Source organism: Leptidea sinapis, chromosome 25 (assembly GCF_905404315.1).
Source record: "Leptidea sinapis chromosome 25, ilLepSina1.1, whole genome shotgun sequence".
NCBI classification, from domain to species: domain Eukaryota; kingdom Metazoa; phylum Arthropoda; class Insecta; order Lepidoptera; family Pieridae; genus Leptidea; species Leptidea sinapis.
Genome location: NC_066289.1, coordinates 8107404 through 8124055, shown reverse-complemented (window position 1 = coordinate 8124055; position 16652 = coordinate 8107404). Strand labels below are relative to the sequence as shown.

Genomic DNA, 16652 nt, shown 5'->3' with positions numbered 1-16652 from the left:
CTTGCTAGCTGGCCAACAAAAGCTAAGCCTTCAGTGGCCAAAGATGAAACTTGCCAGGGTTTACAGTTGCCTACTGTCTATATTTAGGCATATCTCAGCTCACATTTTCCAATCACCAATTAGATACAGGTGGAAGAAAGGAGCTGCTTCACATGACAGAGTCTAATTAGTAAATTATAAAAATAATTCATATCAGTGGTATGAAGTTTTTCAATATTCTTTTATAAATTGTAATAACATGCCCAAGATTATGTTGATAATGTTAAACTTATTATTCTTATTAGAATAATATTTTTAAGAGGACAATTGGAACAAGATTACTACTTAAATATGCCACTAAAGATAACAAATTGAATTAAATTACTTACTAAATATCATAAAATCTACATTTTGCTACAGCTGGCCATGGTGTTTCTAAGACCTCTGACTCTGAACACATCTTCAGTTCAATGCTTCTATCAATCATACTCGAGTTAGCTTCTTCCGACGTTGATACAACTTTGTGGTCATCCCTCACAGATGACTTAGCATAAACACTTTCCGTTGTTTCTTGTATAGATTCAGTTATTTCTGGTATTTTTATAAATGAAACCTTTTTAGTGGGTGTCATAGAATTTTCTTCTATATTCATGGTTTCCTCGCCATTGAATGCAGGCAGGAAGCAATAGTATTTCTTAAGCATCTGTGTCACATCTGTCTTAATAGTTGTAACAGAAGGTGGAGGAAGTACACCTTGTAAGATCTCCTGGGGACACAAAAATGTATAATAGAATTAATGTTGTATGAAATAACATGTATATTAAAAATAATCTGAATATACAACATTATTTTGATTAACATTTTCTAAAGGAATTCTATCTGTTAATCTTACTAAAATGAAAAACATATGTTTTAACTTGCCTCGAATATCATAATCTATCCATATTAAAAAGATTGCAGTTAGATTAGAGTCCATAAAATATTGTTGAGGGAGACAACACCTTTTGTTGCTAAATTAGAGCTATTTCTTTTTGTTGTACTTGAAATTGTTTAAATAGTTTTAAATATAAAACAATTATATTTATTTAACTTGAATTATTGCTGAACTGGACTACTTTTTTTATTATTATTTATGCATTACTGGCAATGGAGGTTTTTTTTTACTAATGATTTATTTACATTTATTTTTTCACTAAATTAAGTTGAACTGTTTTGCATCACTTTGCATAAGTAATTAAAATAATTAGTAAAATTATGAAACTGTAAACATTAATTTTACAGCGGCAATGGGTTTCTTCCCAAATTCTCACCGCTCAACACTTAACAGTTTCAAAGTGGTATTTTGGTATAATGAACAGCTTTGACATTCATATTACTTTTGATCTACATTAATAAATAACTTTAAAGTTGGAGTTTGTGTATTCTATACTAATAATAACTACCATATTCTTAGGGTAGGAAACAACTTATGCCTAGACACAATCTTGTGTACATCTATCAAATTAATATTAAATAGGGTTCCATACCCAAAGGCTAACCAATGGAAACCCTACTACTAGTGTCACATTTGTATAGTCAAACTTTTTACACATCCTACATGACCTAAACCTATACATACACATCACTCTTTCTTATAATATTCTCTTTTGTATTATATAATAATTATATTTCTCCAATTAGGCTTTTAGGATTTTTTATTTAAACCTAACATTAGCTTGAAACTATAAACAAACCTCAATCTTTTTTATTTTCTTCCTCTCAAACAATTCAACGTCATCCAAAAAATTCCAAAAGGGTTCGGGAGCTAGATCACAATCTTCATCATCATCCAGGAACATGTCCGGAGATCTCAAGCCACTGTCGAAAGATTCTTCAAATGATGAACTGCTCTTTTCTAGATTCCATTTGCTATCATTTGATTGAGAGTACTCTTTTGACACTTTATCCTGGTATTGAGAATCCCCACTATTCTCACCAACATCAATCCTTGACTGACTAACACTCTTCTCATCCACAGTAAAAACCTGTTCACAGATTTGATTGGCATTTTCAATTTTCGAATCTTGTTCTTCGGCATCTACAACCAAAGCACCATTCACAGTGCTGAATGCCGTGAGGGGATCAACAATCGGTTGCAACTTTTGTACATGCTTTATTGTCCCATTAAAAGATAATTCGCTAATTGGAAGTTTAAACACGTTTTCGTCCCTCGTAGCGCGGAACAATGGTACACTATCGACGGCATTATTACTGTTCTCCATTATGGATGTTAGGAAAACAGGCCTAAATCCTGATTTACAATCATCTGAAGAGGCACGAACTTCATCAGATTTTTCACTAAGGCATGGCCCCGTCGAAGTATCCAAAGAAGTTGACGACAAAGTGACAATTTTATCTTTTAACGAATCACTACGATTTTCGATATTTTCATAAGCTTGCAGTCTTACTTCTTCAGTTAGAAGCGCGTAATGTTTATTTATTTCAGATGAGGCTGAAATGGAAAGGTCAACGTTCCCTCGTTCGGACCTGTCATTGCAAAGTGAAGATTCGGAGTGCTCGTTGAATTCATAAAAATTGTCTTTAACGTTGAAACTTCTCATATAACGTTCATATAAAGAGAAACTATCACTCATGGACAAACAATTAGAGTTTTCAATAGATTCCATAACCGCATCTATACATTTTCCATAACAGTGCAATGCCAATCCAAGACAGCTGCACTGCACTCAGCTTTTATTGTCAACAAAGCTAAATAAGTATCTAGTCAAATTCAAATCATGGTTTCCCAAGACGTCGTCTGGTTAAAATTTTTATATTGTGTAAATAACATACTAATTACATTATATAATTATGGATAAAAAATAATTTAACTAATAAACTATAAATCAAATTGCACTTTGCAAAGTTGCAAACCACACACGATTTAACTATCGAAATCGGCCTCGGAGTGCGGCCAAAGAGAATGTAACCACTCTTTGATGTAACCACTAACCACTAACCACTGCGTTAAATGAGTGCTGAACGTAGCGTTGTGTTTAAATTCTCTTTGATTTTGAGCATGAGCAATGTAATTTATTCTGTTTCTATTTTAATTTATTAAGTTTAGTTTATCGTGTTATTGTAATTTATTAAAAGCAATATTAACGATTAATCCCACCTTTAGCTTTGGAGACAAGTTGTAATAGAGGTCTTATTCATATATTAAGAATAGTGACTTTTGGTTACTATGACTACAAAGTAGTTATTAGAGTTATTACGTTGTCATGAGAATAAAAACTTGTAATTAATTTATAAAATTGTTTTCTTATATTTAATAATATAATGGTGTAATAGTCTACTGCTGATAATCTGCTCTATCTCATATAACACACGTTTGTGATGGCCTAGCTAGAGAGAAAGATTTCTCTGAAGCTATTTCAGATAAATCTTATCAAAACATAAAGTGCATAGCTGTGAGCTATCGATTAGGTTTCAGTTAAGCAAAAGACCTATTACGGTCGCAGCGAATTAGAGAGGCGTTACGTGGCACGTCGCTTCACGGTGCCTCGGTAGTACTTATCGCATTACAACTGCAATTAGCGGCAGCTTGCGTCATTTTTGTACGTTCCTGTGGGAGCAACGTTACTAGATGTGCGATATTGACGTGGATTTGGTTATTATTACTTTGATGAGTGCTGAAAAGAACGCATAATGAAAAGGAAAAAATTAAAGGAGAAATGATGTTCCTAATGACTATGCACGATTTTACACTTCAGAATATTTAACACACAATTATATGAATGAAACATGTAAATGTTTAAAACAGAGAAAGCATTTATTTAAAAAGACCAATGAATCACAATTACAAACTGTAAATGGTCGTTTCACCCGATTACCGGATAAACTAGTTTATGGCCACAGAAAAACAATGTACTTGAATAGTAGCTATGTGTATAAAATTGTACAATCATCTACCGCTAGAATTAAAAACTTACTACAGAAACGATTTTCTGGACTCCTGTTTAATTGACAAAAAAAATAGTGTTAAGATTTTTTTAAGTTTAAAACTTATTTTTTTTACAAGTAAATTTAAATTAGCCTAATAGAATACACTAAAATGAATTTAAGATCTATATTGCATACTGTATTCGAGGCCAATAAAATTTTTCATTCATTCATTTTATTCAATGAAAGTAAAACTCACGGTATGACAAGCCCAACTCGTCAACCCTTTCTGACCATTTCTGCTCCATGATAACGCAAGACCTATGACGGCTCGAGAAACCATTTTAACTCTACAATTGGAAACCCTCCGACATCCCCCGCTCTCGTTAGACTTGGCCCCAACCGAATATCGTTTATTCCGCGATTTTAATTTTTTTGACATTAAATAATACTTCCTTCTCAAGATGCAATACACTATGCATTGACTGAGTTTGTTGAGTCCAGTGTCCAGAGTTCTCTAAAAATAATGACCTTCTCTTGAGACAGCAGAAAATCATATATATATATATATATATGTATCATAAAATATTAATATTTTACTTACAAGTTAAGATAAGTATACCTAAGCCAATTGTTAATAAATCAAATCAAAATCACTTGAGTGAGTTCAAGGAAATGACACTTTTGAATGTCAAAAAAAACATTTTTCTTATAAAATCTACCGTTACTTTGTAAAGGGTTGAGTTATTGAAAAGAAGTAGCAAGAAGCTCATTGCCACTCTTTTAAATCAAGATTTACATTTTCATCGCTTTACAAATAATTTCAATTACAATATAATATGTTAAGTGCACACTAAACATACTTACTTACTCAATCGTCAAATAGTCAATTCCTTACACCAGTAATTAAAAATAGTAAATGTAAATTAATACAAAACAAAAGTTATCATCCACACACACCGTAAATAAATTAAGGTATAAATGTTTTTAGAACTATAGCAATAATATATAATTTTATAACAGACAAAAGGTTACTGATATTGTATAGTCTTTCAGTGGGATATCGTGTCTTTTTGAAATATATGTTTTTTATTAGGCTCCTTTGTCCACGTTCCAATTCAATAAATTTGGATTTAGCAGCGCCGCCTCACACGGGGATACAATTAACTAGCACAGATTGCGCTAGTGCAATATAAATTTCATTCAAAATATTTCTGCTGGTGCCTGATTCATTGACTATTGATTTTAAAGCGACAAGTCTCAGTGTTTTGAAAATCCATCCTATTTTCTAATTCTTCCAGTGACGTGCTCAATGTGTTGGTACCAGTTAAGCTTTTGATCAATAATGACACCTAGATATTTTGTATGTGAGACTTTTTCAATAATTGGACATGTGCAGTTATTTAACATTTTTTCACAAGAATAATTAAGGTGACTGGGTAAGTCGAAAATGATTTTTGATCAGATAAACAGTATTGATTTGAAACTGTTGTGCAACAAAGGGATTCAAGTCAAATGTATGAAATGATGTTATGGGTAAAAAAGTATAGTCAACTTGAAAAAAACGTTAATAAAGTTGGTCTTAAGAAAAAAAATATGTAGGGGAAAGATGAAATGCCGAAGGGGTAAGATTGAAATAGTGACTAAAATCGTTTTGAAGGTCATTATGTATATGTGGAGATCAATAAACCTAATGCTCTGATAACCTAAATAGCTTGAAAATCAGTTACATTCAAAATTTGCAATCTAACTGCAAGAAAAAGTAATTTATCAAAAAAAATATATCGATCTTACCCCGTTGAAACGGTTGGCAGTCAGGGGTTCTCAACATGTTATGAAAAAATATTGAAAAAAAAATAATAATCATGCTCATGACTGGTAAAGCCTTAGTCGGGTTGATTAATAAAACACACGTTTTTATTTAGGACCACGTAGCGCACTCGTATTCTATTTTATAAAATAAACCACGAAACAGAACACAACTAAACATTATTAAAAATATTATCGTCACATATACATACATACATAGAGATATCATCTGCCTGAAGAACAGGTTGTGGAGGCTGAAATACGTTTTCCATTTTATGCTTTTCTATCCAGCGCTTGTAAGCTCTTGGATCATACTTATCGACTGAAATTATATCTGAAGGAAAGGACATATTCCAGTTTTTTTATAGCCGTTGATTATACTTTCAGATTTTGTATTATTCCATACTTCTGCAAATAAGTTAGAGAATACTTTTTTAGGTAGCTTCACACCAACGTTATGTCGCCAACACTACGCCTTCCGGTACGTGGTCGCCATTGGAGGACCTTACTGCCCCAACGGCCATCTGTCCGCCGATTTTACGATGATTAGAATAGAACATATAAATTTAAGAACTTCAAAATGAAAACGTTAACCATGGATTCAGTAGGGACACAATTCTAGACACCTCAACGTAGAATTTTTTCATCTGCTTAAAAAATTAGCTGTGTATTATACATTTTGTCATCGTGTAAGTATTGCACTTATGTATACGAGTAGAACGTCTGACTTTTTTTTAAACCAACAAGCGTTTTAACAGAAGAGAGTATAGAATTATGTACTGATTCCATGATAAAAGTTTTTGATACGATGTTTTGAAAGGGATATCGTGTATTTCAGATTGAGAACCTCTGACTTTTTGTAGGAGTTTCGTAAACGGGGTAAGATGGAAAGTTTTATATTATCATCTTACCCCGTTAAATTTTGCAGGGGAAAGTTTGAAAGGCACCATAAATCTTAAAATACGTGAAATATACTAATAAACACATTAAAGAGCAAATTACATTTCAAATCTAATTACGAATATCGAAACAAAATGTTTGTTACTTGCCTATGTAAGGAGATGCAGCAAGCGGGGTAAGATTAAAAAACTCAATTTTACGCGGGAAATGTGTCCGTCCAGAAAAATTATAAAAAACACACGTGCGCTCTCACTTAGCTACTGACACAGGCTGCAGGGCGGGGCAGGACCAAATGGTGCCCACAACGATATTGCCAGCATTAAAAGAATTCCTTGATATTCGGCGTTATTGTATTTTTTTATCTTTCCCCGTTTTTTATCTTACCCCCAATCACCTTAATAAATCTTGTGAAAAATAAAACATAATTAATATAATTTATATATTTTATTCATATTATGTTTTTACTAACAGTAATTAACCTTCGACATGACAAATTCATTTCAAATTCATCTGATTTCTCACTGCTACGGCTTTTAAAGCCAAGTAACCCAAGCCATTAAATTTTTGATTTAATGCGTGTTCGGAAATGAACAATATAAATAGACATACACTTTTTTCGCTTTAACCTTTCCGGATCAGCGCGCTCCGCCGCTTGATGTACACCTTAGATCGGCAAGCGTTTGGCGCTCGCGCAGCGTTTTCCCCGTGCGTATTATTTTACGTGTAGTTATAAAATGCTTATAACTAGGGTGATTTGAGTGATTGTCACTGAAAGCTATTGAAACTAGCTCTAAGGCCATGTATAAATTATTCATATTGTGTTTCTATTTTATTCCACGCAGACTTTTCATTCGACAATAGGACAAAAGACAAAATAGGTATATTTTAAAATAAATGTTGATTTTCAATGTTAATTACTTGTTTTATTTATTTTCTTTTATGTTTTTGTAATGAACATTATATGTTCATTATAAAATTAAACCAAAATCTCCACAAAGAACAATCTTCGTGCAAAGTCTTGATAAAGACCGCTCGCTGCGCCGCCCGGGAACTAGTGAACACAAAAATGCTATGTCCGTAAAGCTATGACGTCGAATAATTAATAGCATGGAATGACCTAAATTTATTATTCTGTGTAATGTAAATATATTCTTTAGTAATTTATGTCAAAGTCTCGTTAGAGTAAATACATTCTTTTGTCAAAGTGTCAAAAAGCCGTGACAAAAGCATGATTGTAGGCAATTTAAAATTTTTATTCTCATTTCTCCATAGTTAGCTCATAAGTCATAAATGTTAATTGTATGTACGTACGTCGGTGTTTGCATTTAATGTTGTGATTCTGTACAACAAATAATACGCTGCTATTACGGTGAGAAACTTGTTATATATTCTTTCTAACTATTCAAATCCAATTAAGATTCTCTAGCGCTTTTTTTTTAATCTATTATTTAACGAAAAATTATTATGAACACACGCAAAAATGTATCATGGAAGTTGCCTTTTATTATTGTGTTAATTAAATCTTATTTCTATACAGTAATCTTACCGGTATGGTTAACCACTCATCTATCTTTACTTAAATACCTAATTATTATTATGATTTATACTAGTTTGCTACCGAAGAGTATATCTTGTTTAAATTATTTTTGTTTTAAGTATAATATAGTGGTATATACCCACTTTTTAACCTACAACTACCCCATAATATAAAGCAAGTTCAAGTTTACTCAGTAAACAATAATTCATACTATAAAGAATCCAAGAGTTATGTATATGTTGAAATTAAATTTTGGTATTGCAGATGTGCACTTGCTCATTTGTCCCCCTAATATTATAATAATATTTTTGTGATATTCCCTGATTGCAGGTAATATATTATAATATTATAAGTATTTGTTTTAAACATTTTGGTGGTCAATAATATAATATTTTTTTATACATATATAATAATATTTTAAATATGGATACAGATGATATAACAAAACAACCTGTTATGTATAATATTATATTTTACATTAGCTCGTTGTTAAGATGATTGTAAGGAAACCTCCCAACACTCATCATCATTCTTAAATCCACACCAAATACACAAGTCTTGGTCACTGGAGTTGTTTGGTGGTATTCCCAATGTATCATTCCTTGATTTTATTTATTTATTTAATAGGTACACACAACAGAATGACAACAAATACATAATAAACAAAAAAAAACTATCAGCTAAATACAAGATAGGCTGCAACTCCACGAGGGTGTGTACTCAGCATGTTTAGCATAAATTAATAACTATGAAAATACAACAATAATAGCGATTTTAAAACTAGCTTTAGGTAATATAGTATTATAATAGAAAAAGACAGAGAAAATATATATTTGGACAAATAGAAGTGAATAATTATGGTAATAAGATTAAGATTTTTTTTTTTAAATTTAAACTAAACAAGGAATTTATATAAACTAGATTTCCATTTACAAACAGATGAACTGTGGATGTCAGGTACTTCACTGATTTCAAATAGTAGTGCATTGTATTCAAAGATAAATCTCTTGAGATCTTCTCTCCAAGATAAATGAGAAGAGTTGAACATTAAAAAAAATCTAATGTTTTCACAGTTCCAGCTTCACACCACAAACCTAGGTATCATACTTACCATAATATGGATGTGTGGAGTTTCTCCACTTTGTGGTTTTGAAGGTACTGTCTTTCTTGTGCAGTGTTTCCAGTGACTGTTCCATGATGTGAAATGTTTACCTTAATAAAGTGTACACGTAACTAAAATGCTGGAAATGCTCCTGCAATTTCTCTGGTATTGCAAGAATTTACATTTTACACAAATGATTTTACACAAACAAAAATATTCTCAATCTTAGAGTTTAATGAATGTGGATCTATATAGGGTGGTAAATATATGTCAGTAAAAATATACCTATTATATTTAAATTTTTACTAATAATAATGACAATAAAAAAAATACATTTATCCATATATTATATAAATAAAATGATAGAGGTTTTTATTTGTGTGCACATTACGGAACAACTACTGTATAGATTTCAAATATGTCTTAGAAGTTTTATTCCTTAGACATTTGGCCCTTATTATAAAAAAGCTATTGCCATATCTTCATTTAATATAAAGTAATTAAAGTTTAAAGAAATAGTGCTTTTTAGAAGCACTATGTGCTCAGTCATGTGTGTATGTGGACAAAGTTGCGGGTATCAGCTAGTAATATAATATAATAAGAGTATTGAATTTCATTGATCACTAAGATTTGCTTGTTGTAAGGCACACAACTGTCTTATCACTAGTATGACATGAGCATGTAGAACCTATAAAACTTAACTAGTCAGGCTGTTTGTCTAATCTTCTTATTCACGTATGCTGGAAAATAAATCTATTAGCCAATCCTTCAGTATGGGGTCTGTTGGTAATTTGGAATCTTGATTCCAACTTGATAACAATGGGGCTATTGTATTACTCTTGAGTAGTGATAAGAAATATAGCACATTCCACTGGTTTTATCACCTCTCCATTTAACAAAACACTCTCATAAACGGTAGTCCACTTAGATAAACTCTCGGGAAGCCATAAGGGCTTCCATACCAAGCTAGTGCCATACACAATCAAAGGCCTTCGCTATATCCATTCTAACTGTGCCTGCCTACCAACCATGGTGAATGCCATACTGGAGACAGGTAGTCATGGTTTTACCTTGTTTACTGCATACTTTAAGATGTTTAGTTGAAGTGCTCAGCCTTTAGGACTATAAAAGTTTAGACCTTTACAGAGGACTGTGGGTCATTATTACAACCCACTCTAGAATTACCTTCGGTCTTATGAGGATATACCCATCACCCTCTATTGGTAATTTTGAAACTTTCCTATTAAATTTTGATAATACCTATATTAAATTCTTTTCTTCTTTTACAAACATAATCGTAAGAGACATTAAAATAAATATTGCTGACCGGAGTAGCGATCGAAGAACTGAGTGCTGTCTTAAAACGGATCCGATAGCAGATTGCCCTGTACTTTCCCCGGGTCGTAAAAAAATAGGGGAGTCCCAGGCCCAATGGGTGTCGTAAGAGGCGACTAAGGGCTTTTTAGTAGTAGGAGAGCCACGCTGCCGTCTTTTGACGTCAGCACAATCGGGCCAGACTCGTCCGGGCTAATTACCACACTCGCACAGAATACCGACGTGAAGTAGCGGCCTAGTGCCGCTATGTTTCGCATAGGTAAGTGTCGAGGACCGGAGGCCATTCCCAATTTTTTGCCTCATGCCGGGGTATGTGTGTACGTTAGGGAGGATATCTGCTGTCGCCGTCCCGGCAATTTTGAGGGTAGGGACCTGTCCACTCTCTGGCTCCGCATAGATTTAGAAAACCGCGTCCGCATCTATGCGTGTGTCTACAGGTCCCATAGTGGTAACGCAGAAACCGATCATCTCATGGGCTGCGTTCAAGCGGCAATTGACGACGTGCTTGCACGGATCCCCTCCGCTGCAATCGTAGTCTTGGGTGATTTCAACGGGCACAATGCCGACTGGCTTGGATCACGTACCACATACTACGCAGGGCAATCTGTGCATAATTTTGCATTGGCGTATGGTCTGTCCCAATTGGTTGAGTCGCCAACGCGGCTCCCGTATGTGGATAGCCACATGCCGTCCTTATTAAATCTTCTGCTGACTACACATCCCGATGGTTACCAGGTCATTGTCGACGCCCCTCTCGGAACGTCCGACCATTGCCTGGTCAGGAGTGTAGTGCCTATACGACGCCCACGTCGCAGACCACCAGCGACCCGCTGCGTTTGGCACTACAAGTCAGCAGATTGGGATAGGATGCGTTCCTTTTTTGCATCCTACCCTTGGAGCAGGGTTTGTTTCCCTTCGGATGATCCTAGTGCCTGCGCCGTTGCAGTAGCCGATGTGATACTACAGGGCATGGATATTTTTATACCAAGCTCTGTAGTACCGATCGGTGGCAGATCACAGCCCTGGTTCGATGCGTCAGTTAAAGCAGCATCTGACTGCAAAAAACAGGCGTATCGAACTTGGGTTGCGGCGCTGGGCACAAAGGATCCGAACTGCATAGTTCTAAAGAGGAAATACAACCGTGCTTCCAGATTTTTTAAGCGGCAAATCGCCCGTGCAAAGTCAAAACACGTCGTCAAAATCGGCGAGCAGCTTTCCAGTTACCCGACCGGAACACGCAAGTTCTGGTCGGTGTCGAAAGCTGCTCTTGGTAACTTCAGCCAGCCGTCCATGCCGCCGTTGCACATGAGGAATGACACCCTGGCCCATACGGCAAAAGAGAAAGCCGATCTCCTGTGCGCTCTTTTCGCCTCCAACTCGACTCTTGACGACAACGGAAAAACACCGCCGACCATCCCGCGGTGTCAGAGCTCTATGCCTGAAGTACAGTTCAGACAGAAAACTGTACGGCGAGCTCTGTTTTCGTTGGACGTCAGGAAGTCGAGCGGGCCGGATTGCATTTCTCCAATCGTGCTTAGAACGTGTGCCCCTGAGTTGACGCCGGTGCTAACGCGTTTATTCCGGCACTCTTATTCCAAAGGCGTAGTCCCTGACTCATGGAAGTCAGCCCTTGTCCATCTGATCCAAAAAAAAGGAGACAGTTCGGATCCGGCAAACTACAGGCCTATTGCTATTACCTCCCTGCTCTCCAAAATCATGGAGAGCATAATTAGCCGTCAGCTCTTGGTATACCTAGAGGGTCACCAGTTGATCAACGACCGACAATACGGGTTTCGCCATGGTCGGTCGGCAGGTGATCTTCTGGTATACCTAACACATAGATTGGCTGCGGCTATTGAAAGCAAGGGGGAAGGCCTGGCAGTTAGCCTGGATATAGCGGAGGCCTTTGATCGTGTATGGCATAAGGCGCTCCTCTCTAAACTTCCATCACTTGGGCTTCCCGAGAGCTTGTGCAAGTGGACCTCCAACATTCATTGCTATGCAGATGACAGCACTGGTGATGCCGTATACACGGGTCATGCACGTCTCTCTCGGGAAATCGTCGACCAGTGCCGGGAGAAACTTGTGTCTTCTATCGAGTCCTCTCTTGAGAAGGTCGCGGAATGGGCTAAATTGAACCTTGTCCTATTTAACCCGTAGAAGGCTCAAGTTTGCGCGTTTACCACAAAAAAAAACCCATTTGTCGTATCACCGCTCTTCGACAACACTTCCCTTAAAGCCTCGGCTAGTATCTTAATACTGGGTCTCTGGTTTGCCAATTTCGTGGTCATCTGGAGGGCAAAGGCCAAATTGTCTTCAAAGAAACTGGGCGTCATTAATAGAGCACGGCAATACTTCAAGCCGGCCCACATACTAGCGCTCTACACCATGCGCAGGTCCGGCCACACATGGAGTATTGCTGTCATCTCTGGTCTGGCGCACCCCAGTATCAGCTCGATCCATTTGACCGCGTGCAACGTAGAGCAGCTCAAATTGTGGGGGACCCAGTGCTCTATGAACGGCTGGACCACTTGGCGTTGCGTAGAGAAGTCGCTTCATTGTGTGTCTTCTACCGTATTTATCACGGGGAGTGTTCTGAAGAGCTGTTTAACCTGGTTCCTGCCGCCGAATTCCACCTTCGCACGACACGCCACAAGTTAGGATATCATCCTCACCATCTGGATGTGTGGCGGTCATCCAAAGTGCGGTTTTCAAGGAGCTTTCTTCCACGTACTACAAAGCTGTGGAATGAGCTTCCTTGTGCGGTGTTTCCGGGACGATATGACATGGGTACCTTCAAAAAAAGCGCGTACAACTTCCTTAAAGGCCGGCAACGCTCCTGTGATTGTGGTGTTGCGGGAGATTGTGGGCGGCGGTGATCACTTAACAACAGGTGACCCGTACGCTCGTTTGTCCTCCTATTCCATAAAAAATAAAAAAGATACCTAACAAAAGCATCTTTCTACAACGCTCAGAACTTGCGTGTTTCAGTCAGGTAACTTGAAAGGTGCTCTCCGATTTCTCTTTCTCCGACGACTTGCTTAGATTTAGCACGCGCGAGTTGCCACTTAAATAATCTGTAGGCATGGTTGCATTTTCTCTTAAGAACTTTGCAATCCGGATCCTTTGTACCGACGCCTTCTTTTCCTGTCAGCTGCTGCATTACCTCGATACAACACAGTTTGGTATGAAACATCCTCTCAAAATCTTGTAGTGCAAAACTGGTATTCTGCGACGTGGGCGCCGGAGAGGCACTACACTCCTGCACAGGCATTGGTTGGACGTTCCAAGAGGGACGTAGTCAGCAGAAGGAAGGTATTTTAATTGCTTAAGTCGGAGTTAGAAGGTAGGTATGGTATATGTTTGTAGGTTAGTAATCGAAATTGCTATCTCCCGGTGTCGCAGCTTTAGTTACAATCCTCTGTTGATTTGCATACGTATAACTTGCATTAAGCGTTAAGGGCAGACCAGTTTTCTTGCTGTTTTACCTTAGGTGTGTTATTGTAGTGCGCTACAGAGCCAAACGACTGATAAAAGCTGAAAGGATTTGGAGCCCACGACCTTGATCTCTGAGCCCCTTTAACTAATTCATCCGCCGTATTAATGGCGCGCGTGCGGCTGTGTCCCTTAATCCATTATAAGGTACAATAATCATTGTAGTAACATACCATTTTACATGGTCCAATGGCGTTCGTAGACTATTTGTAGTCCAGTATGGTACAAAGTGTTTCATTGGGTGACGATGCAGCGGATGAACTGGCAACATGGGGCTCAATAACTCAGGAGTTAGGAGGCTAGCCCAATGTCACTCTTGCGTCACCTTGCGTCAATGTCACCTTTCAGTCAAATACGATCTTGTCTACGCTCTTTTACCAATTTATTTCATAATGCCCGCTGGGCTAACCTTACTAGCTGCAGACTGGGTCAGTCGACTTGTCAGTTTAAAATAGCATGACCTCCGAATTATCGTGGGCAACCCTAGTTGGGCGCATACTTACCCAATCGGCAACAATCGGGCTGTCCCCAAATGTAGAAACCTTAGGCGAAGACAAAACGGTTACTCATGTAATCGTGGAATGCAGAGGAGTGGCCGATCAATGGCCAAATATCCTTGAAAAATATGAGGTCGCTCCGGGAAGTCTATGAACATCCGAAGAGGATTCTGAACTTCTAGAAGGAGCTGGGCTAATTGGAGTAACTAGCCAATCCTGGACGCAAAATGAAAACAATTCAGCAGATTAACTGCAGAAACAGAAGCCCCCACACCATAGCATACCTTTCTTCCTAATTCATTTGTTACATCATTACCGCGCGAGCCGCTGTGTCCCTTAATCCATGGTACGGTTTCATCATTAGTTGCATACCTTTAACAGGGTCCGATGGCATTCGTAGACTATCCCCGACGTCATGCTGTAGCTCTGTGTGGCTTCTAGGACTGATCGGTTATCGAAAAGAATGTGAATTACTTGGTTATGTTAATTTATTGGGAATGTTGTTTCCTTCCTAGAGAACATTGCGTGTGCAGCCATTATGATGCCAATACATTCTGGCTGGAAGACTATTTTGTGGGCTGCCGAATACCCCAGAGCTAGTACCTGTCATAGTCTTGGATCGTCTGTTAAGATCCTCCCGTGGCGTCTCGTACAGTTGTATCTTTTAATTTTATGTCAAAAGTGGGCTGACTGAGTAACATGTTTGTGACCGCCTTCATAACAGTTCCTAACCTATTGCCTCATCGAGGATACACTCGATCGAGTTTCGTAATATAATTGTACAATTGCAACGAACGCTCTTACACGCCTAAACTATGGGCAAATATTTTATACAAACCACCGTCATAAAAAATAACCACTCTTGTAGTATTGGTCGTTAAAATTGATAGATTATTTATTCAATGCGGTAAATATTACGTACAAGTCAGTTATCAAACAAGTTAATGTGCAATAAGTTCTGCTTATAAAGTTAGTGCAAAGGTATGTAGCTTATATCAACTGACTTGAACAATTTAAAAACTCATCTAGATAACACACGTAAACCTTACTTTTGCTCTCCAGAGAGCTTTAAACTTAATTTTTCTACTTGTAAAACATGGAGTGTGGAATGTGGGGTCCACATATTACCCATCTAGCAGATAGACTCAGCTCTGCGGCATATGCAGTTAGAAAGATTAGAGAGTACACGAATGTTGCGACCGCTAGATTAGTGTACTTTAGTTATTTTCACAGCATCATGACGTACGGTATATTACTATGGGGTCATGCTGCTGACATTGATATAGTGTTTGCACTGCAAAAGAGAGCTGTTCGTGCTATATATCAGCTTGGTTATAGACAGTCTCTCAAAGAAACATTTAAAGAAATAAATATTATGACTGTTTATTGTCAGTACATTTATGAAAATTTAATATATGTTCACAAACATCGTCACCTTTTTGCTCTTAATAGTGATTTTCATTATTATAACACTAGAAATAAGGGATTGCTTGTAACTAATTCTAGTAGGCTTCATAAGATACATAATAGCTTTAAGGGTAAATGTATACACTTCTACAATAAAGTCCCAGCCACTGTTCAGGCATTATCTATAAATAAATTTAAATGTTTTATAAAAAAATGGCTCTGTCGTAAATCCTATTACTCCACTGCTGAATATCTCAATGATCGGACAGCCTGGGACTAGATTGTGATTATTTTATAGCGACTGTACAATATTGTATATTTTTATTGAAAAGAGCGCAAAAAAAAAGAATGCTGGGAGAGTTTCTTGCGCCGCTTCTTCTCTCTCAGAGCGCCATTTGTTTCCGAAGCGGTAGTAGTATCTAGTAGTATAAGTATGACATCAAAAAGAATTCTAAAGGAATCAATTTTGAGAAAATAATTGACCAAAATGGTCAAGGCCTAATGTTTTACATTGCAACAATTAGTGTAAAGAACGGTCACTAACTAACCAGATCTCTTTCAGCTTCCCAAAATATTAAGAAAACAAAAAAAAAAACTAAACAAAAATATTTCCTGCAATATATTCCAAGGATTTAACTAATAATGGATAGTTCAGACTATTAGGGAT

The 16652-nt window shown here is 36.9% G+C and overlaps 2 protein-coding genes across 4 annotated transcripts in view; one reads left to right on the top strand and one right to left on the bottom strand.

Moving 5' to 3' along the window:
* LOC126972003 (uncharacterized) overlaps positions 1-2909 on the bottom strand; it is a 577468-nt gene extending 574559 nt beyond the window's left edge. For both annotated transcript variants that reach the window (XR_007731020.1, XM_050818529.1), the window contains exons 1-2: positions 1713-2909; positions 369-745 (exon numbers count right to left, since the gene is read on the bottom strand). Coding sequence is in view for 1 of the 2 variants with exons in the window: in XM_050818529.1 (XP_050674486.1) it covers positions 369-745; positions 1713-2645 (1310 nt within the window). In the remaining variant the exon portion in view is untranslated. The remainder of the gene's footprint in view (positions 1-368; positions 746-1712) is intronic.
* Positions 2910-7838: 4929 nt separating this feature from the next.
* LOC126972016 (uncharacterized) overlaps positions 7839-16652 on the top strand; it is a 36487-nt gene continuing 27673 nt past the window's right edge. For both annotated transcript variants that reach the window (XM_050818567.1, XM_050818566.1), the window contains exon 1: positions 7839-7981. The gene's annotated coding sequence lies outside the window, so the exon portion shown is untranslated. The remainder of the gene's footprint in view (positions 7982-16652) is intronic.